Source organism: Apiospora marii, assembly GCF_038362585.1.
Source record: "Apiospora marii strain CBS 49790 chromosome Unknown utg000004l_segment0_segment1, whole genome shotgun sequence".
NCBI lineage: Eukaryota > Fungi > Ascomycota > Sordariomycetes > Amphisphaeriales > Apiosporaceae > Apiospora > Apiospora marii.
The window spans coordinates 740,682-763,480 of NW_027117376.1; the positions used below are offsets into that span (position 1 = coordinate 740,682).

General features: G+C 55.0%; 8 protein-coding genes across 8 annotated transcripts; 4 read left to right on the top strand and 4 right to left on the bottom strand.

Annotated features, from left to right (window-relative positions):
• Positions 1-561: 561 nt before the first annotated feature.
• PG985_007202 (uncharacterized protein) lies at positions 562-846 on the bottom strand (the record flags this gene model as incomplete). The annotated part of the gene is made up of 1 exon (XM_066826971.1): positions 562-846. The coding sequence occupies one exon, from the start codon at positions 844-846 to the stop codon at positions 562-564; it is 285 nt and encodes a 94-aa protein (XP_066684646.1).
• Positions 847-947: 101 nt separating this feature from the next.
• Positions 948-3,452, top strand: PG985_007203 (uncharacterized protein; the record flags this gene model as incomplete). The annotated part of the gene is given in 3 exon segments (XM_066826972.1): positions 948-1,418; positions 1,477-2,637; positions 2,655-3,452. 3 exon segments carry the CDS (start codon positions 948-950, stop codon positions 3,450-3,452), a joined length of 2,430 nt encoding a protein of 809 aa, XP_066684647.1.
• A 955-nt stretch (positions 3,453-4,407) lies between these two features.
• Positions 4,408-5,095, top strand: PG985_007204 (uncharacterized protein; the record flags this gene model as incomplete). The annotated part of the gene is made up of 2 exons (XM_066826973.1): positions 4,408-4,669; positions 4,839-5,095. 2 exons carry the CDS (start codon positions 4,408-4,410, stop codon positions 5,093-5,095), a joined length of 519 nt encoding a protein of 172 aa, XP_066684648.1.
• Positions 5,096-7,492: 2,397 nt separating this feature from the next.
• Positions 7,493-8,914, top strand: PG985_007205 (uncharacterized protein; the record flags this gene model as incomplete). The annotated part of the gene is made up of 1 exon (XM_066826974.1): positions 7,493-8,914. One exon carries the CDS (start codon positions 7,493-7,495, stop codon positions 8,912-8,914), a length of 1,422 nt encoding a protein of 473 aa, XP_066684649.1.
• Positions 8,915-9,084: 170 nt separating this feature from the next.
• Positions 9,085-10,149, bottom strand: PG985_007206 (uncharacterized protein; the record flags this gene model as incomplete). The annotated part of the gene is made up of 1 exon (XM_066826975.1): positions 9,085-10,149. One exon carries the CDS (start codon positions 10,147-10,149, stop codon positions 9,085-9,087), a length of 1,065 nt encoding a protein of 354 aa, XP_066684650.1.
• A 1,634-nt stretch (positions 10,150-11,783) lies between these two features.
• Positions 11,784-14,664, top strand: PG985_007207 (fungal specific transcription factor; the record flags this gene model as incomplete). Its single annotated transcript, XM_066826976.1, has 2 exons — positions 11,784-13,449; positions 13,505-14,664. The coding sequence occupies 2 exons, from the start codon at positions 11,784-11,786 to the stop codon at positions 14,662-14,664; spliced, it is 2,826 nt and encodes a 941-aa protein (XP_066684651.1).
• A 1,209-nt stretch (positions 14,665-15,873) lies between these two features.
• Positions 15,874-16,692, bottom strand: PG985_007208 (uncharacterized protein; the record flags this gene model as incomplete). Its single annotated transcript, XM_066826977.1, has 1 exon — positions 15,874-16,692. The coding sequence occupies one exon, from the start codon at positions 16,690-16,692 to the stop codon at positions 15,874-15,876; it is 819 nt and encodes a 272-aa protein (XP_066684652.1).
• A 4,225-nt stretch (positions 16,693-20,917) lies between these two features.
• On the bottom strand, positions 20,918-22,464 carry PG985_007209 (uncharacterized protein; the record flags this gene model as incomplete). The annotated part of the gene is made up of 3 exons (XM_066826978.1): positions 20,918-21,506; positions 21,589-21,889; positions 22,005-22,464. 3 exons carry the CDS (start codon positions 22,462-22,464, stop codon positions 20,918-20,920), a joined length of 1,350 nt encoding a protein of 449 aa, XP_066684653.1.
• Positions 22,465-22,799: the final 335 nt, after the last annotated feature.

The following is a 22,799-nucleotide window of genomic DNA, read 5'->3' on the forward strand; positions in this document are numbered from 1 at the left end:
GATTTGAGAGGACCAGGCATCCAGGCGAGCCAGGGCACCTTTCCCCAACCACCAACCCCAACAGAGGTAATATTGCCCTGGTCCCACATGCTTGCTGTTCAGGGCCCGTTACAGATCATAGCAGTCCAATCCATCAAATCAATCAACTTGACAAGCCACGACTGGATGAAGACGGATGCCCTGTATGTAGTATGAACATGCTTACCTAGCCTTTGCTTCTCGTTTTTTCTTTCTCTTCCTGGGAATAGGACGGGATTGAACGAGCGAGAAGAGAATCTCCGGATCCTCGTAAGGTTGTTCCGGCCGCTTGGCAGGTTATATGTACCAGCCAAGTACCCGAAACGTGACAAGCGCCAGGCGTGGATTTTCCTGGCCCCCGCGATTGAAAGTCAAGTCAAGACAGCGAGAAGCCCCAGAACCCCTCGAGTTATTAATACCAAGTGATGGCTATCTCTTGGCACCCGCTGCCCAGTCTTTCCTACCAAGACCCTCCTACAGCTTGGCACATGCAACACCCAAGCCCTTGTGAACCCGAACTGATCCAAGAGATAATTGAATCAATCAACTGATTCTCGGCATTTTCCTGCCCGCCGGCTGTTCTTGTTCTTTTCCTACCAATTCGCTTCCCGACGCCGTCTTGCTGTCGCTGTCGGCGTCGCTGCCTTGACTGCGCGACGCAGCCCCCTTTAGGCCGGGTTCGCTCAGCTGCTCACCCACACTGCTGGCCCATCGCCAACGCCCGCTCGCCCGCCCGCCCGAGTCAGACGCGTGGCCCTCCACCCCCAAGGAATGGTCGCGCGACAACCTCCCACCCAGCGCCATCCACGATAATCCCCATCCGTCCATAGTCCCAGAACGAGCGCGCGCGAACGACGACAGGCCCCTCGTGTGGTGTCATGTGTGGCACGCACAACGCCGTCCGGGTAATATAGAGATAATTAGCATAGATGGGTGCTACCGTCGACCGAACTGCCGACCTGCCGCTTGAAGATCAGCCGTCAAAGGCCTCGTCGTTCTTCTCGCGCTGGACCCTACCCCTTCGCTCGCGAACCCGCAACCTCGCCGACTTTCATGTCCGACCCGACGAGCCGCATCGCCAGTATTCGGCCGGCGACCATGTCACCGGCTCCATCGTCCTGACCGTCATCAAACCCGTTCGCATCACCCATCTGACGGTCGCCCTGCATGGCTTCGTCCGCGTCTTCAAAAACGCCGGAGCCGCCGCCCAGCTGGCCCCGATCAATCCGGCTCACATACCCCACGACGGAAACAAGAACTTCCGGTACTACGGCAACGGGCAGGCCTCTCTCTTCCAGGACGAACAGGTACTTTGCGGCGAGGGCAGGTTGGCGGCAAGGAAATGGGAATTCAAATTCGACCTCATCTTTCCATCTAAAGGACTGCCAAGCAGTATTGATGTATGTTCCTCTATCGCACCCCCCTCCCCACTTTGGCTCGTTTGCTCATTGCTAGTAGTTCGAACGGGGCACAATATCGTATATGATCACGGCTACGTTAACGCGGCCAACCACCATGGCGCCGACAACAAGTGTGGAAAGGAAAATCTCACTGATAGAAAAGGTTGATATCGGCTTACTGTCGCCGCCGCGAGAGAGGAACGTAACGATGCAGGCTATGCATAAGCGGGCGAAACGGAAACGGGCTACCAACTCAACGGCGACAGGGACAAACCAAAGAGACTCCGCATCAACGGATACCCCCGAGCCGGCTTCTGATATGGACTCGACAAGGGCCAACGAGAACTCAAACGACGGCTCGGTCACGATCGAGGATCATGCTCGTCCGTTGTATGATGGGCTAGGCTTGCCGCGCAGTCCCATCCAGAGTGACATGCAGAGCGAGATCAGCGGGGAGAGCGCTGCTAGCAACACTAGCAACTACTTCCGGGGAACCGAAGTCAGCGCCGGGTCAGCTAACGGTAGCAAATACTCGGGGCCTGCGGCAGAGGTTGCAGGCCGCGAAATCACCGCTACAGTGGAACTTCTCAAAGGTGGTTGTTTACCTGGAGATTTGCTGCCCGTCAGGATCAAGATCAACCACAACCGCCGCATCAAGAGTCTTCACGGTATTATTGTCACCTTTTACAGGCAGGGCCGCGTCGACTATGCACCGCCGGCATCCATGTTCAAAGAGCTGTCCGAGGAAGATGCCAAACGTCTCGAGCGAGAGGAATACTATCCAAAATCGAAGACAGGTTTAGGCGGCCTTTCGCTGTCATCCGCGGGGTCTTGCAGCGTGTTTCGGAAAGACTTGTCCCAGTCTGTTGCGCCTCTAATCATCGATCCGACCAGTTTGTCAGCCATCATCACCACATCAGTGAGGGTACCCGAGGACGTCTTTCCCAGTATAAGAGGCGTCCCGGGTGGCTTGATCAGTTTCAAGTACTATGTGGAAGTTGTGATTGACCTGGGCGGAAGGCTGGCTGGCCAAACTCAGCTTGGTTCACAGCCGCCTGGCCGTATGGGGTCTGTTTCCGTACCCGCCGGACCTGCGTCGCCCCTAGTTGGCTCCCACGAGAACAACGTCAGCAGGCTTGCCAATTGGAATGGGACCATTGTCGATACGGACCATATTCGTCGCGAGAAGGGGGTCATCTACGTTCCCATCGAGGTCGTGGTGGGCAGTGTCGATAGCAACCGGACACGGGCAAGGCCGTGGTACGTCCTGAACTCACCTTGCAGTCTCCTTCCAACCAGGGGTTTTCCACGGAAGCGGACCAACCCGACTATACCTGGCAAAATGCCCCTGATGACGAGTACTATGATGAGACGGGAGAATACATATCCCCGTTCGAAGATACGCAGAGTTATTTCCCCTCTCCAGGCGCACACCCAATAACATACCACGAACTCCAACGGCAAGAGTCACATCGGAGAGACTCGCAAGAACCGCAAGCGCCGGCCTATGTAGCACCACCACAAATACCCGATCCAACCGGGTTGACGGAAAAGGAACGTGTACGGCAGGCAGAGATGCGACTGTTGCCCAGTCAGCCCCCTCCTGCGGGGCCTGAGTCTGCCGCGGGACCCTCTCGTCCATCGGCACCCGGGTCGTCTACTGCGCCACCTATGGCACTGGGTGGTACCCTGGATGGTCCTTCGGCACCGACCCTGACAGATCTATCATCAGCAGCTTCGTCCCACCCGACAGAGGATAAGCAGGAGATGGAGAGGCGCCGCTTGTTGGAAGAGGCCAGTGCACCCCCAGAAGTCCCGGAAGAATATACCAATGGCGGTCCTTCGGCGCCACCCCTGGATTTCGCGGGTCCTTCTGGAAGCCAGGAGCACGAACCCTCGGCACCCAATTTCGACGAGGGAGGTTCGTACGGTGCACACGACCTCCTCTCTGACAGTGTTGCGGGCCCTTCTAACGGTCATCCCCCTTACCGAAACAACCACGGGAGGGAACCGCTGCCGAAATACGAAAGATGATTTGACGTCTGGGCGTTGTCGGGTGTAATAGACTTCATGGAATTTAGCATAGCGATTAGTTGATACCTCGGGCTGCGTATGTTTTATGAAAGCAGCAAGCATTACCAAGTCTTGTTTTGCCAAACGGAGTTGAGTTTTTTGTAACATATCTTGCAAGGCACAAAGCGGAGGGCAGATTTCCTCCACGATCACACGTATCGAGTGGGACGGACACAAGACGGATCTTGTTGGCTTCGGTGTAGAGAAGATAATAGAGCCTTATCTACCATTGTGCGCTTTGATGATTGCTGCTGCTGCTTGGGCTCCTTGCAACTGCTGGACAAGAACTCCCAATTGGTATGGGTTCTACGAACCGACAGACAGTTGTCATGCACTGATAGATCGCTTTCTAGTACCTGTATGTACTTTAACTCGCTTACCAATGTGGAAGGCTTGGGTCCTCAACTTGATTTCAACTTCCTCGAATCCATTTCAGCTGCATAGCGGCCTTCTTCCTCGGCACGTTATCATACCTCGAGGTGGATGCGCCCTCTCACACCCCCGAAATAGACTATCGAGTCACCCTTGAGAGGTATCAATCCGGCCAACAAGGCCACTGCCAAGATCAAAATCTACCAGGAGCTGACGCATGAAGAGCGTGAACGATTGGGGCTGGTTCAGCTTGGTATGCGGACAGCCATTATGAAAAGAGACCCTTCTGCTGTGATCCCTTCCTGGGCAGGTAGTTTTTTCACATCAACTGGGTTCGGGAAATGACGAGGTCTTCCACCTGCTACTGGATGTGCTGCAGATACCAATCAGACTGCCCAGGTTGATGTCCTTGAACCGATATTCGTTGATCTCATCACGGCCACGAGACTATAGGTTCACCAAACGCGTAGCAGACGATGGGACTCAATCAGCGCTCAGTGTCATCAAGTCCGATTGGAAGCCAACTAGCCAGGGTCGCGTTATCATGCGGCCCAAGGACGCAGACGTTCGTCGAAGCCTCGAGGGCGGAACGGTCGCACGAATGATGCCGCAGTTCATGCGCGCCGTGTTCGGCACCTCCTCGGACCTCGTCCGCTTGCTCATGCAGTCCCTGGACCCGGGCCACAAGCGCGAGTGCCGCGAGATCTTTGCGGGGTTCCCGGAGCCGGCCAAGGTGGTGATGACGAACGAAGAGGACTTCGGCAGCTTGTTCGCATTGGGCGTCAATGCCCACACACAGCGGCACCGTGACTCTGGAGATCTGTAGGGAGATCTTGCGAGATTGGTGGCTTTGGGTGACTACTATACGGTTAATGCGGCCGCCCCCTTTTTTGTTGATTCCTGTTCACCGCAAGTTCTACCTCTTCCCTTCAGCACATGTACGAAACGCCACTTTCTTTTCTTTTTCCCCTCTAGGTGGCAGTCTGTGCCTCCGGCAGCTCGGAATGAAAGTCCCCTACCGACCGGGTATCTGCGCCCTCTTCCGCGGCAGCGGTCTCGAGCGCCTGGCGACCGGCTTTCGGGTGCCACGGTTTTTCGTAATGGCCACCCATCACGAGACCTTAGAGAAAAAGTACGCCAGGCACGCCAAGGGAACCCTCCCGCCCCTGCCCCCCATACCGGAGAACAAGAGACAGAAAGGCGTAAGGCCCCTGGATGCCCTGCGTCGGTAAGGGATCCGACGACTACGACGAGGCGCCGATCCGTTGGACGAACACGGCTCTTCACGGACCGATAGCGCTGGCCTTGAGCAGCGAATATAGCCAGGCGGCTTGGTCGGGTGTGGTTGCAGGAAAGAATACTCTGGTTTGGATCATGGTACGGATGGTCAGCACATGATGGAGAGACATCTTTCATGAGGTAAGGCATGTGCTTTTTCGATTGATATTGCCATGTCTTTCAATTTTTGCCCTTCAAGTCTTTTTGTACCTGCCATGGAAACTTGGAATGAATCGAAGAACTGAAAAAAAGAAATAACAAAAAGAACATTTCGGTCGATCTCAATTTTGGCAAAAACATGCCAGTTTGCAGCGACCAGAGATAAAGCTTTCGACAAAGTAATCTGACAACCCTATAGCTATGATCTAGATAGTTTCACCTCGGTGAGAAGTCATCTGTTGCATGTAGGCACTCGGATGCAAGTATCAAGTTTGAAATTTACTCAACGTTAACAGCTCCCGACTCCGCGTAGCTATTGGCATACAGCTTGTCTAGATCGTTGTATCCACATTCAATTGTAGGCCCACGATTACGTGTTGCGAGTGTTGTTGAACATGCTTTGCTTGAGAAAGGGGTCATTTCCATGAGATCCAGGGGTTCCCAGCTACATGAGGCATTGAATGATCAGTTTATCCAACAGGATCATTTCAAAGCTAGTTCTGAGCGAAGTATAAAAGTCTTTGCGTGTATGCACAGGTGGCGGATACTATAGCCTTTTCTATAGCAGGATATTGTGCTGTCAGCCGCACTACGCCATCCAGTTGTGAGACATATCTAGTATAATACCGCATAGAACTTCAGCCACGATCGTATAGAATAAGCTTATCTCCGGAGAGTCGTACCATAGAATGCAACGCTGTCATCTGCATGTCGCCGGAAGTGGTAATTAGTCGTTTATTGAGACGACCACCATTCATCCATGGATAGGTAAAATGATAACGAGTAACAAAGGCTATAGAGTATAGCAGTCTACAAATCAACAACTCATGTTCTTGGACATGTATTGCTTTTTAGCTAGTTAGAAGTCAGTAATATAGCGTGCATTTCCTGCACAAAACTTTCCTACAGCCATGTGCCAGAATGTAAACTCAAGACGCCAAGTCAGATGTCGAATACCAGGTCAGACCGCAGCTATACCACCCCAAGATGTGGAAATACAGCTGATGGGTTACTACCACAGACATGAAAAGCCGGCAGAGGTACAAAGTCTTGCTTGCATCGACAATCGTCCGGGGTATTTCTGACATGCCTGTATCTTGGATCTAATCGGAATCCACCGAGGGATGCCTCCTTACGTATTTGCACCTCCTTGGCTTGTTTTGCATGCCCTCCTGCCAACAATCATATCGGTAGCAGTAAACCAAGAGTGCAAAGCAACCTGCCAGGGCGGAAAGTAGTATTCTGAAGGTTAAGGGTTATCATTACTTGAGTTGGTGAAACAACCTAGAGTGTCACCGCTCTTGTTTTCATAGGGATGCAATCATCTCTTTGTGGCCTGACGTCTACTCACGACTATGATGTAACCAAGCAAGGGAGAGATTTCTAGCGGCAAGTGGTATAAATAAGTAAGCCTAAAACTTGGCTCTGTTTGCCAAGGGAGTAAGCAACAAGTGCCGATGCCCGGCTGTTGATGCTTGTTGCCGGGAAACTTAGGCTGTAAGGGACGGAACGTGTCACGGAGGACAGACATAAGTAGACAGGTATGATATCAGGATCTTCGTCTATATCCAGTCTAGGTATGGAGGGATGGAAGTTTGTTCTTCTGCAATTGATTGCGTAGCTGAGTAGTATATATAGTAGGGATCTAGAAGCCTTCTACGCACGTCTGTGCACGACACACACACACAGAACCAACGCCCACCCCTGCCAACAAACCCTGTCCGAGTCGCAGTCAATCGCTTACCGAACATTCCGAAGGGAGAGGATTCCGGGATTGCTATACCCGCCGGCCAGGCCCCTCGCATGCGCGCCGATAAACCCTAGTCAAACCCGCCATGCCGAGTAATATTAGGTATAGGGAAGCAAGCATAGTCACGAGTGCCGGCGTGGACTCCACAGCGCTAAGAATAGGAACATGACCACCATCCCTTGCATAGGACGGAGATTCACGAGGGTGCGGCCAGTGTTTCTGAGAAATGACGGGAATGGATGCCAATTGACCACGCGATCCCTGGCAAATTCCGGTTTTTTCTTCTTTCTTTTTCCCGCCCCCCTAATCTGCAGTTCGTCGGGGAGAAACACGGAAGTTCCCATGTGCGCTTCCCGTCTCGTGTGTGTGTGTGCGTGCTGTGTTTGTTTTGTGTCGCCAACCGGTGAATTTCTCTGCAGGCGATAAGCTGCAGCCAGCCGTCATGACAACCTATAGAGACCTGCTGCGGCCGGTGGTGGCACAAGCTGGGGACGATGCGCGGCCGTGTGAGAAGTCCGACGACAACAATCACCACCTCATCTCGAGCCCTCCTCCTCTCGCACAGGTCGTGCCGCGGTGCAACAGAGCTAGTAATTTCTTTTTGGATGCCGTCCCGCCGAGGGACCATACAACGAGGCCGAGAAGCAGGAGCCACCAGCACCCGCCGTTACACGACTCGCCCTACTCCTATAATACAAACCTTAAACACCCACGCCACCACTTCTTCCGCCGCCGCAGAGTTTTCACGCGTCTCGAGCCCATCATCCATCTGCTCGCCAGCTCGCTGATTATTCGCATCACCGGCCAGGCTTCTGCTTCTTCTTGCCCTGCCCTCACAGCCAAACCTGCTAGCTCAAACATGCCGGGCCCCCAACTGCTCCAAGCGTTTCAGGCTGAGTACGACAGACAAGAGCGGTGTGGATGCTGGCCGCGAGAGTATACGGACGCCATACTGCACCTGCGACAACCACGGGAGCGTGGAGCACGGGAAGCCAGAGAATGTCTCATGAAGGCCCGGAGCGAAGGCCGGATCAGGGTCGAGGAGGCATCCTTTTCCCGCGCAGCGCCAAGAACCGGCATCATCAAAGTCACAACCGTCCACCCCAGCGGCGGCAACAGTGACCCCAGCAGCAGACCCTGCATAGTCTTCTGCCACGGCGGCGCCATGGCCGGGTCAGACCGTTACGTAGGCCTCCACGTGAACGGTCCCATATGGGCGGAGGCGCTGGGCGCGGTCACGGTGAGCGTCGAGTACGAGCGGGCCCCCGAGAACCACGGCGTGGGCCTGGCTAGGGACTGCTACGAAGCCCTGGTGTGGTGCTGGGGAAACATCGAGTTCGACCACAGTCGGCTGCTCCTTTACGGAGCCTCGGCGGGCGGTGCACTCGCCGCCGGCGCTGCCCTCACCCTGGTCCACGAGCAAAAGACGGAGAGTTCCGGTTCTTTGCCCGAGCTGTGCGGCCTGTTTCTGGAAGCCCCGATGCTGGACTGGAGGTGCGACACGGCTTCCATGCGGCGCCTCAGCAAGAACGGACCGTTTTTCAACCGGGAAGCGTGCGCGTTTGCGTGGCAGTCTGTCATACAGGGCAAACAAGTCGACTTTTCCGACGTTGTGTCCCCGGCAGAAGCACGAAAGAGCGACCTCGCCAAACTTCCCCCGACCGCCGCTTACGTTGGCGACATGGACCCGTTGCACGACGAGGTGGTTTGTTTCATGGAAAAGTCCGGGAGGCAAGACTTCACGTGCAGAGAGTTCCAGGGGGTGCCTCATGGATTCGACGCCATATTACCTGCAGAGCCTATCTCGATCCAGGCTAAAGCCTGGCGGTTGCAATGGATCAAGACCAGGTTCGGAATCAGCTGATACTAGCACATATGCTCCTGTCGAGCTTGTACAATAAACCATAATCTGGTTCCCTCCGAGCCTATTAAGCCCTGGAGTTTGGTGTAATTATTGCTTTACACATACCCCCTGTACCACCACCAACCCCCATAGACTAGATATTTCAGCCAAAAACACCAAACAAAGGAGAATCAGTTCCCTGGTGATGGTTTGCAAACTGCCGCTTTCAACTCTTCATAATCATGTCCGTTCCACGTGAGCAATCGCTCGTACCAAGGCCGCGGACGCGGCAAACATGGGGAACGGGTCCCGGGGGCAAAACCCGTGACCCTGAGCCTGAACTTCTCGAGATTGGCGAGGTGGCGCTCCAGCACATCCTTGCACAGCCATTCCCAGAACTCCTCCGGCTTGGCAGGATGCGCGCCGACGACGGTCACGTCGAGGTCCAGCTGCTCCAGACTCGGGAACAGCATTTGGAGATTTTGTATGGCACGCTCGAACGCCTTTTTCTCCTCGGGCGATTCCCACCCGTGATAACTGATGGCGAGGGCGATATGGAGGAACCGGACGAGCCCCAGGCCTTCTGGGCTCGCGTTGCGGCCAAAGTAGCGTACCATCTCGGCGCCGACGAGCGAGATGGTGTTCTCGGCATACAGGCGGTGCAGCAGGTCATCGTACACGGCGTGGCAGGTGCGCATCAGCTTAGCGTAACTGGGCGGCACAAACCAGTCCCATGACACGCGGTAACGAGAGAGCCGCTCCCAGCTGCCGTCGGGGCGCCGCCGATAATTCCGCGCGTACAGCAAGCCGAAGACGCGCACGTCCAGGACAGTGCGCAGCTCGTCCTCGCCCGGTTCCTCGCCCTCGTCCCGGATGCGCTGGCACGGCCGCCAGTGGCAGGGGCGCGGGTGCCACTCGGGCCTGCCCAGGTGCGGCTCGACGAGGCAAGGCTCGCCGAGGGCGAGTTCGTAGATGGCGAGCCGGAGCTCCAGCGGCAGGTGCAGGAAGGACGCGGGCGAGGACGCGTCGACCGTGCATTTGGTCTGTTGCTGCTTCTGGGCGATGGGGCCGCGCTTGGGGATCTTGCGGCTCCGCAAGCGGTGCTGGCGCCAGGCCAGGCGGACCTTGCCCGGGGTCCTCTTTGCATGTTTGGCGCAGAGATACAGGCCGCGAAGCGGATAGTAGATCGAATAACAACAGCATTTGGCAGGCCACAGCCACAATGCTTCTTTCCACCCATTGGCATGGACTGTCATGATGATAACAGGGTGGACTTGACTGGTTTGATGAGATGAGGCTTGTGAACCGAAGACGCTGAAATGGCGGCGGGCAAGCCAGTCTCGAGCAACGCTGGGTGAGCGATCGCGAAGGGCAATCAAGAAAGACCCTGGATCTTATTTGTATTCAACCAACTCCCGAGCTTGGAAATCAGAACAATTGGTCCCGCGATTGGGTGTCTGCGGGGGATGCAATTCGCTAAGTCCTACATAGCCCGAAAGGTTCTGGTTATTGTTGTTTTGGTGGTAAGCCACACAAGAACCTGGCGCCTTCGTCCTACACATTTAGCTTGGCTTTTGCTGCTTTTAACTTTCCTGGCCTGTGAATCATTCCGGACCGTCCTGCAGGCAGCGGAAGATACGATGTATGCATATTCCCGGCCATCTCGAACGCTGGCTGCTGGTACGTCCATGTAGCCAGGACAACTTGGGTCATACCCGTAGACCAAAGAATTGCCAGCCTCGTTCGGGTGCATCTGCCAGTCGCGCTACGAGAGCTTGCAGTAGGACTTGTTGTTGCCCCGAAGCTATCCAGGTTGGCGCTTTTGCTGGACTAGTCCTAGGAGGAGCTTGGAACTCTGGACGGTTATGATTGATTCATTGCCCGAGTTTCCTGGCAGATTTCGTATGAAACAAACCTGATGTGCAATCCAAGCAGCGCGTGTGACAGGCTTCAGGGATGAAAAAAGGGCACTGACAGCTAGCTATTGGCCCCCTGGGATTAAGCCGATCAATCGTCTCTCGTGTAAGTCATTGACTTGAAAGAGCTAGAACTTGCATACACAAAATCCACCTCCCCCACCCTTGGCTTCGGTCATGGAATCATAGATGCCGTGCAGTTGGGCCAAGTTGGTGCGATCGCGGGAATGGGAGAGACGGAACAGTTGTTGGGAGTTAGTTGCGAGCATTCCAGTGGTGTGCAAAAAAGTCAGTCGATGTTGGGAAGGTTTGCCAGCATTCTCAGCCAAGGAAACTCTTTCATGTTACACCACCTACACGCTGCATGGTCGAGTTTGTTGGTGTGGCATGAGCGGCTCAAGTACTCCGAAGCGGCCAACCCAACCCCAGGGCGAGGAATTCTGGACGGGTTCCTTCAGTTTCGCGACTACTTCTCTACTGCACGTCGTGTCGCTTCTGAAGAAGATGTTGCAATTATATCATTGGAAAGTCGCGTTGATCTTTGTTCGACGGTCCGACAATGCTGCAAGAGTCGAGTGAGAGTCGCGACGTCTCTTGCCGAGGATCAACCGCCAGGATCGCCCAAGCCAAGCAGCAATTCTGTTAGCTGCTAAGTGTGAGGGTACCTCGGTTTGCAGCACAAGGTGCCAGCTTTGGCAGGTAACTCGGGATCCACCAAGTAACAAGCCGTGGGCCTTCTTCTTCTGCTTGGGTCATCCTCCCTCACCACCTTATCTCTACCCAGCCCAGCCCCAATAAGTCCTGAGTCCCTGAGTCCTGACGTCGGCGACGGAACTCTTTGAGCACCGTTCAACCGGCGAATTCATCTCTCTTCTCACCGGCCCATCCTCACTAAACCTAGGGAAATTGTTACCACCCGGCCCAGTCCCAGTCCAGTCCAGTGCTTCGGGAGACTGAGCTCCATTTGCTCCGCCATGGACGAGCACCAAATTGATCCTCGACTGCGCGAGGACTCAATTGTCGTCACTAACCCGACCGATGCACAACCGCCCTTGCAAGCTGCTGCTGCTCACCACCAACAACAGCAGCACCCGCAGCCACCACAACCACCACCACAATACCAGCCGTCGCAACCGCCAAGTAACCAAAGTTATGCAAGTCAGCCACCTGCAGAGGTTGCTTCCATCATCGAATCTCCAAGCGAGGGCCCATCTCCCGCAGGGCCGTCGTCCGCCCACACCTACGGCGGACCCCAGACGCCTCTTACACCCACTGGGTCGCATTTGGCACTGAATCACGAGACGCCTGGCACGGATCCGAATGGCAATCCCAACGACCCCAACGACCCGAAGCGCCCGCGCGCATGCGAGGCCTGTCGCGGACTGAAGGTCAAATGCGAGCCTGATCCGGCCAACCCCGACGGGCCATGCAAGAGATGCGCCAAAGCCGGTCGCAATTGCGTCGTCACCCAGCCCACGCGCAAACGCCAAAAGAAGACGGACAGCCGTGTGGCGGAGCTGGAGAAGAAGATCGATGCCTTGACTGCCAGCTTGCAGGCCACGCGGGGAGGAGGTCCAATGCATCAACCATCGCCCGATGAACATAACGGATTCGTCAATGCGCAGTACCAAGCTGCTCAACGCCCATCATGGGGGCCACCTCCGGCGCAGAACCCGCCGCCACAGCAATATGCGACGGACAAACAAGATAGCATCTTCACTCCGCCGGCCACGGCTGGTCAAAAGCGGAAGTTCACCGAGCCAAGAGACAGTCCTCTCGACGTCGCGCAAAACTCCCCCGGGCGATCAAAGGGCCATGACTATTTCCATCCCGATGTCGTTGATCGCGGTATCCTCACAATGGAACAGGCCGATGCCTACTTCGCCCGCTACAACGATCATATGATAGCGCACTTGCCTGCCGTGGTTTTCCCTCGCGAAATGACCGCCGCGGAATTGCGAACGTCGAAGCCGCTCCTTTTCCTGTCCGTCATGGCAGCTGCGTCTTCGGAGGTGTACTCGGTCCAGAGGCCATTGGTCAAGGAGCTGACCCAAATCTTTGCCGAAAAGGTCATAATCAATGGCGAGAAGAGCTTAGAGATGGTTCAGGCCCTGCAGGTCTCTGTGATTTGGTACTACCCCCCGGAACATTTTGAGGAGCTTAAGTTCTATCAGATGGTCCACGTTGGCGCGGTCATGGCGATCGATATTGGATTAGGGAGGCGGCGCAACAACCCGAAATCCAGGTTCGTGCCCTACACATGGCAGAACCACCCGTTAAGGAAGGATCCCCTGCCGGACCCGTCAGCCATCGAATGTCGACGAGCCTGGCTGGCCTGTTACTTCCTAGCCTCCAACGTCGCTATGGCACTGCACAGGCCCAACCTCGTCAGGTGGACGTCATTCATGACGGAGTGTATGGACATCCTGGAATCTTCACCAGAGGCTGCCCCTACCGACAAGTACCTCTGCCACCTCGTCTGGACGCACCGTCTCGCTGAAGAGGTCGGTATTCAGTTCTCAATGGACGACCCCAATGCCATTGTGAATGTTGCGGAGCCCAAAGTGCAGTATGCACTACGGGGGTTCGAACGGGATTTGGCCAAGTACAGCGAGAATATTCCACAATCGGCGAAACAACGTAAGCTCAAAACATGAATCACCCACGCAGGAAGTCCGAAGCTGACCATTCACAGCATCCTTATCACTTAGCTTCCATGTTCTGAGTCTCTATATGCACGAGATAGCTCTCTATGTTGAAAAACCGAACGAAGGAATGCAGAATTTCAACTCCGATTCCTTACAAGACCCCGTGCCAGGCCTCAACGAGACGCTGACGGCAGCTCATATCGGAGCGCTCTCGTCTTGTCTGACGGCCATTGACGGGATTTTCGAATCGTTCCTCTCCATGGATGTTCAAAGCATACGGTGTCTCCCTGTCTTCAACTTTGTAAGGGTTGCTTACGCGGTGGTTGTTCTTATTAAGATGTACTTCAGCGCTAGTACGCCAAATTCGGAGCTCGGCAAGGTGATCAACAAGGACCATATGAAAGTGGAAGAGTATATCGAGAAGCTCCTCGATAAATTTCGCGACACGGCTACGCATGAAAAGTCCCGCCCCGCCGGCAAGTTCCTAGTGGTACTGGTCATGCTCCGGAGTTGGTTCCAGAAGCAAGGCAAAAACGATCAGGCGAAAAGGGAGCAGTCGGCAACCGATCCCAGCAACCACAACAGGCCAAATGAGAATGCCGCCCCCCTTACCCAGCAGCAGCAGCATCAACAGCAAGCACAACAACCAAGCCAACAGCAACACACGCCGCAGCAGCAGCAGCAAACGACACCGCAACAGCAACCTCCCAACCAGTACAATCCTGCCAACACCCCATTACAACTACTTTCCGAGATCGCCACAGGCAACGGCGCTGCCGGCGGCAACAACCAGAACAACAACAACAACGGGACCAGTGCGGCACCAGCCAGCCACCTGCCGCCTTGGCTGACTTCTGGCACCAGCGGCCCCCAGCCCTTCATGTACGACCCGGCCACGACGACGAGCGGCGTCCCCCCCTCGGCGGGCCCCGTCGAACAGGACCCCAACTTCGCCCTTGGCATGCAGACCGTCATGCCCTACCTCAACAACACGCTGACGTCCGACTTCGACTACAACTCCCTCGGCGACGGCTTCGAGCAGGCCATGGACCTCACCTTTGGCGGCTTCGCCACGGGCCCCGCCTCGGACGACTACCTGCGCTGGGACTCGCTCATCGGGTCCATGACCAGCGAGGGCCTACCGGGAGCCGGTGGCGGTGGTGGTGCTGGTGGCGGCGGCCCCGCTGTGCCTTATCACTTTGGATAGACAGACGCTTACGATATGGGGGCGATCTGCTATCTATGAGTGGGCGTATGACACCGGCCTACTAGTGCTGCATCGGGGGCGAGACTGAAGAAGAGAAAGAAGAAGTGTACGAACAAGCCCTTTACCACGGGGGCCAAGTGAAGTGCATGTGAAGATAAGAAGAAGAAAGATGAAAGCGATGGCTATTTTATGAGTGGAGGATAATTAAATGTGGTTCTTCTTCTTATATGGGAATATTCAAACACCCTGTTGGTGTGGATATCCTGGGCGTTGACTGTCAAGACATTTGCACGACATCATGTGGGTGGGTGGGTGCATAGGGAAAAGGGATTTCTATTTTTATAATATTGCACCGGGATATAGCACGGAGTTGACGGAAACCAACCTTGCCTCTTCTCTCTCTGTCTCATTGATGACAACGACGCTCTCATCAATACAAAATGCAGTACAGGCCACCAATCATAGTCGCTTCACAACAATTACAAGTCGAGGTTTCAAGTCACAGCTATGACTCGGCTGCTAAAGTCAGAAATGTTTGTACTTCTTTTTATTCGTAACCCAGCGAGATGTTCGTTCATGCCCTTCTTGAGTACCCTCGACTCCAACTTGGTGACATTCGATCTTCCGTATCATACAAAACTCGCTGTAACATACATGGTCCATTCTTCCTGTAGTCCAGAGCATAACGCCACAAAGATGCAACTAATTTTTCGCGAAGGATCAACTCTGCTCTGTTCGGCGTCTTCTACGCGTAGAAGGCAAAGTGAGATGTATGCCTCCGACCGATCATCTTGCAAGTCCTCTCTACCAATCTGAAACCGCGCGTGTCCTTTATAGACGCGGCGATTAAGGCGATTGCATGTGCCAAGGTTTCCTTGGCTAGTGCAGCGAAACTGCTGGTTTGGTTCCTGCATAGACCATCCATAGTCCAACGCCAGAGGTCATTATTGAAGCGAATGACGTCAGTTAGAGGGGCTCGATACAGAAACAACAAAGGCGAGAGATATCTGCAAATCTGCAAGTGCAAATAACTTGCAGTTTGCGGCAGAGTATCGAGATGCTGCTTCATGCCTTCGCAATGAGGTGTTGAGGAGTATAGGCTGTCGATGGCATTCTCAGCCACTTAGGGATTTCTTTTTTCCTTTTTTATTATGTGTTCAAACGAGAAATGCAATTGAATGCACACACTCGCTTGCAACTGATGCTTCATCAGTCCATGTAGAAATCGCCCTTGAGGATACGCTCCTGCATAGCGTCAGGCTTGCGCTGGGGTGGCTTGGGCTTGACAGTGGCTGCCTGCTGGGGCGGGGCCGGCATGTCGGAAATGGACTTGGCTCGGTCATGGAAGTTGTTGGATGCCCGAGGGGGCGAGCCATTGCCGGTGGATGCAAAGGTTGGGCGGGCGCCCGAGACGCTGCTCTCAGCGCGGGATCTAAGTTGCTCGGACCAGGTATAGCCTTGGTCTGCACGAGCAGCAAAAAGCATGTCAGAAGGGGTTCTCGTATGTAGAACAATGCTTGCCTGTGAACTGCTCCTCCGGCCTCCCGACGTCGGAGCCGAAGTGGACAGAGACGGGCGAGCATTGCCACCAGAAGAACATCTCGCTAGGTCGGGCCTACCATTAGAGCCGGGGCTTGTGCCACCAGGCGTACGCATCGAACGCATTGCTTGTGCACCAAAACTCATCCGACGTGTGAAGGGAGTAGTGGGGGCCGTGCGGGACGACTCGTCATCCTCGACGGCATTCTCATCAATCGAGTCGGAACCGTTGGTGGAAATGCTTCCACGTCGTAGGGTGCCGAATGGCGTGGAGGCCGGGGCAGGGCCAGTACCTGAAAGGCCAATTGTCGTGACAGACAAACGCCGGTTCTGGTCCCTACCTATCGAGATGGGAGCAGTGGCACCGTTGGTTGACTGAGACGTAGAACCGCTGCGTTGGAAGAGGTTGGAGAAGGCTGTCGAGGTGACCGATGGCCGACGGTTGCGAACAGCCTCATGGGGAGGGCTGCTGTCTCTGTCGTTGGACATGGTGGGCCGAATTGCAATCAAATCGCAACAGGAGAAATTGAGGGGAAAGTAGTGTCCAAGGTTATACAGGATTGCGGGGGTGATGGTTGCGATTGTTGCAAGAGATGGATGTGTGAGAGAGAAGGAAGAGGGGGGTAGGAGATGGGAATCCCAAAGTTGATATGTAATTCAGAGGATTATGTCGAGAGAAAAGAGCGAGTCCGAGCTCGCGACTAAGAGGTGCAGTGCAGTGGACAGGAACCCCGGGGAAGTAGCCGGTACAAAGTCGATCAAAGGGCCCTGGACGAATCAAAGAAGATGGCCCCCCCTAGTCGCTTTGTCGAAGTTTACTTTGTAGCAGGTACAGATACAGCTGCCGCCGCGGAGGTACCGTACTGTAGCAGCAGATGGAGTGGTTGATGGAGTATTTGGTATGTGAGATGCAAGTCAGGTAAGACATCCACAACACATTCAACCCCCTCTTAGCCTCTAGATTTAAGCAGAGGATCAGACGTCGGACGGTTCTTGGAAACAAACAAGCCTCGTCTGCGCCAGCAGTTAATCGAGCACGTAGTTTGCAGTTATATGCCAGGCCCAGTCCCCAATCTGTAGGGAGTGTGTATAGGCCGACAGCTTGGCTCTTCTTGGCTCTTGGGTCGAACGACAGAAGAGGGAGTGAAGCCAGGGAGAGGCGGGGTAGGTAGAGTGGCAGAGTGCAGTGTAGTGGTAGGTAGGTAGACTGTGTAGTGCGTGCTGTACAGTAACTCGCCCACTCTCGTCCACACTTTCTGCGCCGCGTGATCAAAGGACGAACCAACGATTTGGGCTGGATACGCTAAGCTGGAGGTGGCCAAGTATGTCAGAATGAAGGATGGTTGATGATGATGAGGGAGGAAAAGACGAGAGAGAGGGAATGGGAAGAGAATGAAACCCCAAAAGTACAATTAATAGCAACCTCCCACTCACTGCCATTCGCATTTACATCCCACGGCCGTTCGATTGCTGTGTAGAAGGGCCGGCCTGTAGGCCAATCTGCTACAGTGAACCACAGCAATGGGCTGATGCTGGGCTCATTCATGATGCCTGCTCGGGAGACATGGGAAGGGTGTGCCAGAGTCTCCACAAGTAGCAGTCAAGGGCCAATCAGACACGCTACAGGCCCATCATGGCCGGTGCAGCAGCAGGGGACCTTCCAGTGGGGTGCGAGCTAAGCAATAGACATGTAGCGCTACTTGTTAGCGACTGTGGTGCAGTCCACAGCGTTCCCCCTATCAGCCAAGGGTGCGATGAGTGCGTGTGTCGAGGGAGCTAAGGGCCGCCAGTCGCTGCCCTCCCTTGCTAGCGACCGGTGTCCCTGACTCGCCCAGTCGTGGGCTCTCCCTCGGCCTCTCCAGGCTTCGCTAGGCTTTCTTGGCTCGCAGCGACGTCACATCCCCAGTGTATAGACTAGTGGCCAAGGTACTGCTACGAGCTGCATCGCCAACCCACCTGTCCAATTGATCTCAGTCTCAATCTCGCTGTTGCCCCTAGTCAAATGCGGGGAGACGCACTAGTCAGTACCCGGTACATTCTTCTTGCTCTGCTCTCTTCAATCAATTGACACCTTGTTGCCTTCTCGGCTGATAACAGGTCGGTCGGTTGGGAGTTGACGTCTTAACAATCCCTATTCTGATGGAAATTCTAATTAATGGTGATCATCGCCCGCTTGCATCATAATCCCACCACGCCTATCGCTCCCATTCGCCGTCTCCTGAGGCCACGCCTGGATCAGCGAGAAGCGTTGCTGATCCGTCTTCTGCCTATTCTCGGTTTGGCCATTCTAGACTTCCAGCTCCGTCATGCAGGCTTAGTACTATGTCCGTTCTTGCGCCTCGCGCTCCTCCAGGTCAAAATGCCAAAATGCCACACTGCCTGTTTTCCGCTTGTTTACTATGGTACTTGACACTGGAATTTAGACCTTGGCCTTTGATTCCGATTTCGCGAGTTACTCGGAAAGCTAATCTTTTTTTGCCCTACTCGTACCTTTCTCACGAATCTGAAATAGGATTTTGCGGCTTGGGAGCAGTAGCTGAATGATAAAAGGAAGTATCCGAGGTGTGTGCATTGCATAATTTGGGGGAGGAGCGAGAGAGAGAGGCGCTTGTGCTGGTTCGTTTGCTTACGTTTTATCAATGTCAAACTGTCTTGTAAGACAGACAAACACTCTCAATCACTCTCCACTCCAGCTATGACATACGACTGGAGCACAAAGACCGGAGCGCACCCCCTTAGGGACCCTTACCCCAGCTTTTTCGACCCTCCACCTCCACTCACACCACACCCGCGAAGGTTCTCTCCCTCCCTCTGCCTCCTGCCTCCCTCACTCTCTTGCAAGGGAAAGGGGAAGGTGACATTAGGCTGGACTCCAAACGCTCGTTGGCGCTCGACACCATGTTTTGTTCTATTGCCAACTCTATTTAAGTTGTGTCCTCTGGCCGCCAAGACATGCAAGGTAACCGTAGTCTTTGCGACTAAGCAACTTGGCGCATGGCGAGGATTGGGCATAACCACTACTCGTATATTCTAGCTACAGTAGAGCACATTCGCTCTCCCACCCCCTTCTGACGACTTAGCCCCCCATCGCGTGCCGAACCTGGCCACCATCCCAAAATACTTCCAACACCCAGCCATGTCGCAGGGGACGGGGGGGGGAAGTGATGTCGGGGAAACTGGAGAAAGCTGGGGAAAAGATGGGGACAACGAAGTCCGGTCCTGCCTCCAACAGGCTCGTTGTCTTGCAGTGTGTTTGATGTACGAAGTATATGTAGCAGGTAAGCTACAACCTGCATTCTATACTTGTCCGCATTGGGTTCGCTCCATGTCTGTGGGTTGATTCGCAGTTCGAATCCGGGGAAGCAGTCCCAAGTCATGGAGAGCATCCTGTTGCTTGCTGGGGACCGGGAAGACCGAATATACTACTACTGGTCCTCTCATTGGAACAGTCGAGTATAAAACCCAAAACCCTGTTTCATCACGACGCACCCACCATCCAACCTTTCCAGAGCCCGCGTCCCCGCACCTATTGTGCATACAGCATCCTACTACTACATATCGTAAAGCCATCCGTCCCATGAGCTGTTTTTGCGAACCGTCAGGTATGTGGAGGCGGGAGGAGCGGGTAGCCGGTTTGCGAGTTGGAGTAGCGCAACGCTCGCCATCACCAGCACCATCGTACTGTAGCATGCTGCGATCTGCTTACGACGTCCCGTGGGCTATTCTCCTGCAGGTGCAGGTGCAGATGCAGACCTGCAATTCCTGCAACTCTGCAATTCTGCCGATCCCTGACGTGTCCCCGATGTTCCCATTGCGATCGGCCGCGCATATTCTCGGGAAACTCAATGCCCACGAACCGTCTCATTCCCCCTCGATAAACAGCTTGCAGTTTAAGACACTGCTACAGAGTACCAGGAGTACCAGATGCCTTGGCTCCAAGAGCGTGCAATACTCTGCTTCGATCTACCAGTATCAATGTTGACCTTTCGATGATACACGTAGCCCTGACCAGACACGATGCACGCGGAAGACAGGCGCAACGGGTATCCCGGCGTCCTTGATGGCATACCAAGTCTGCCTGGATTTTCTCTTTACATGTTCTCTTCAGTGCCCTCTTTCATTGTTACATGTATTGCAACCAACTACCCGACTCGTCGAAGCACCCTTCCCATCTAGACAAGGACGGTGCATCATCGCTCAAGGTATCTCTACCTACCGGTGTAAGTTCGGCATCTAGCAAATTCCCTAGTGTGCAGGTTGGTTAGGTACGTACGACACTCTCCTCACGAAACCAAGGAAAGGGGCCTTACTAAGGCAAATGATACGCTGGGTCGGGACTATGTATGATATGGAAGTGCTACTCTATTGCATGCAGTCTTCGCCTACCTAGCGCTTCTGCGTGCTTGTGAAAGCCTAAGTTGCACCATGCTCACCTGCAGATTCAGTAACGTGACAAACGATGAGGCCATGTCAGGACGTGACGAAAACAAGGAAATCGAAGCCTGTGGATTTGGGGTGGAGTGGTTGGGGGAAACCACCATCTTTATCTTTATAGCTCTATCTCTCTATCTCAGGCCTAAAGGGAAAACAGGGAAGGAGGACAACAAAGAAAGAAAAAATCTATCATAATTCGACATCGTCACCCTTGGCTGAAGCTTGTTCGTTGCTCTCAGTGATAGCCATGGTGCATATAAGCCAGCGACTGCTATGTCCATCACCGGAAGAAAGCGTGCAACACAGCGGCCACCTCGCTGCTCTGGGTGATGGGCAGCTCATGTCCAGCAGCCAACACGGCATACTCTACCCCGTCCTTGCCCAGCACGGCCTCGGCATCCTCGATGGTCTCCTCGGGCACGATGACCGGGTCTTCGGCGCCGAGCACCAGTAGCACCTTCCCCTTCACGAGTCCACCGTCTTTTCCTTCTCCATCTTCTTCGTCTTCCTCGCCCCTTTCCTGTACAGTGTCTGCATCTTTCCTTTCCGTCGTGGCAGCCCGTCTTCTCCGCGCCCCGGCGAGCAGCTCCCGCAGTACATCCCAGTCCCCCTGCGGCGCGTAGATGGGCGCGTGCCGCATCGTGCTCGCAAAGGCGTGGACGAAGCCCGCGTGCGTGTCCATCTGGTGCGCCACCACGTCCGCCACGCTCACGCCCGGCCGCCGCCGCGAGATGGGCGCGCTGTCGAACCCCTGGCCGCCGTTGGCGTCGCCGCCGGTGGCGTTGCCGTTGTGCGTGGATGTCGACTTGCTTTCGGCGGCCATGACGTCGTTTCGGGATGATGTGGTGCTGGGGCGGATCCGGCGGCGGCTGTTGGTTATGTATGTGTGCGGTTAGCCGGCTGCTACATTACCATACCGGAAAAGATGACAGATGAAACTGGGCAACTTACACGATCCACTTGACCAGCGCCTCAGGCAGCAGCCCCAACTGGTACAGCAGCCAGCCCTTCCAGTCGACGTGGTGGGGGCGGATCAGGCCGGCCGCCGCGACGAGCGTGAGCGAGGCGACGCGGCGGGGGCAGTAGCGGGCGAAGGCCACGGCCAGGCACCCGCCCAGCGAGTAGCCGACCAGGTGGAAGCGGTCCCAGGCCACCCGCGACGACGCCAGCACGAGCAGGATCTGCGCTACGTAGAGCGGGGAGCCGTACTTGACGTCGGCGGGGGCGTCCGAGTAGCCTCGGCCGAAGTAGTCTGTTCCCATCCATGGTCAGCGGGATTCATCACCTTACCTTACCTTCTTTCACTATGAAGGAAGACTGGATGGAAGAGAAGAGGGGGAGTAAGTAAAGAAGGAAAAAGAGCGCACCGAACAACATGACCCGGTACCCCCGCTCGCTCATCTCCCACGCCAAGTCCCCGAGCGAGACCGTGGGCGTGCTGATGCCCGCGATGAGGAGCACGCGCTCGCCGTCCGCTGGCCCCCACTCGTAGACGCGGACGGAGCCGTACGGCGTCGGGACGTCGCGGGCGCCGGGGAGGGCGCCCTCGGGCGGGTAGGGCAGGGCGTCGCGCTCGGCCTGCGTCATGCCCCTGAGGGCGGCCGAGGTACGGGGCGAGGGGATGATGTTGTTGTTGTTACTACCACCGCCGTTACTGTGGCCAACGGCAGCTTGTGTGAGCAGTATCCGCAGCCAGGGCTGGAGTAGGGCGCAGCAACACAGCAAGGCGCCGCCAAGCCAGAGTTGACTGGGCGGCGGCGACGGCAACCACATTGAAAAGAAGCTGCTCCCTGGGCCGAGGAGCGGGGTTCGACTGCTGTGTATCATGATCCTGGATTTCGTTGCGGGGAGAAAGTGCTCTGACTTAGAAAAGGAAAGGCGAGTGAACATAAATAGCTAGATGCTTCGTTTGCTTGTCGTGGTGTCATATCAAATCATCGTGCCATGGGGGTCGACTTATGGTTGATATATATACCCGCGCACACGCGAAGAACTAGTTAGTCAAGAGACACAAACACACCCGACTTCCCACAAAAGACAAGCAAGCAACGCAGAAAGCCTGGTTGTGAAACTCGTCTACGTACTTGAGAGAGTGGAATTAATCGCTCATTAACTCCGAAGCCTCATTCGTTTCTTGGGAGGCGGCGGCTTGTCCTTCTCCC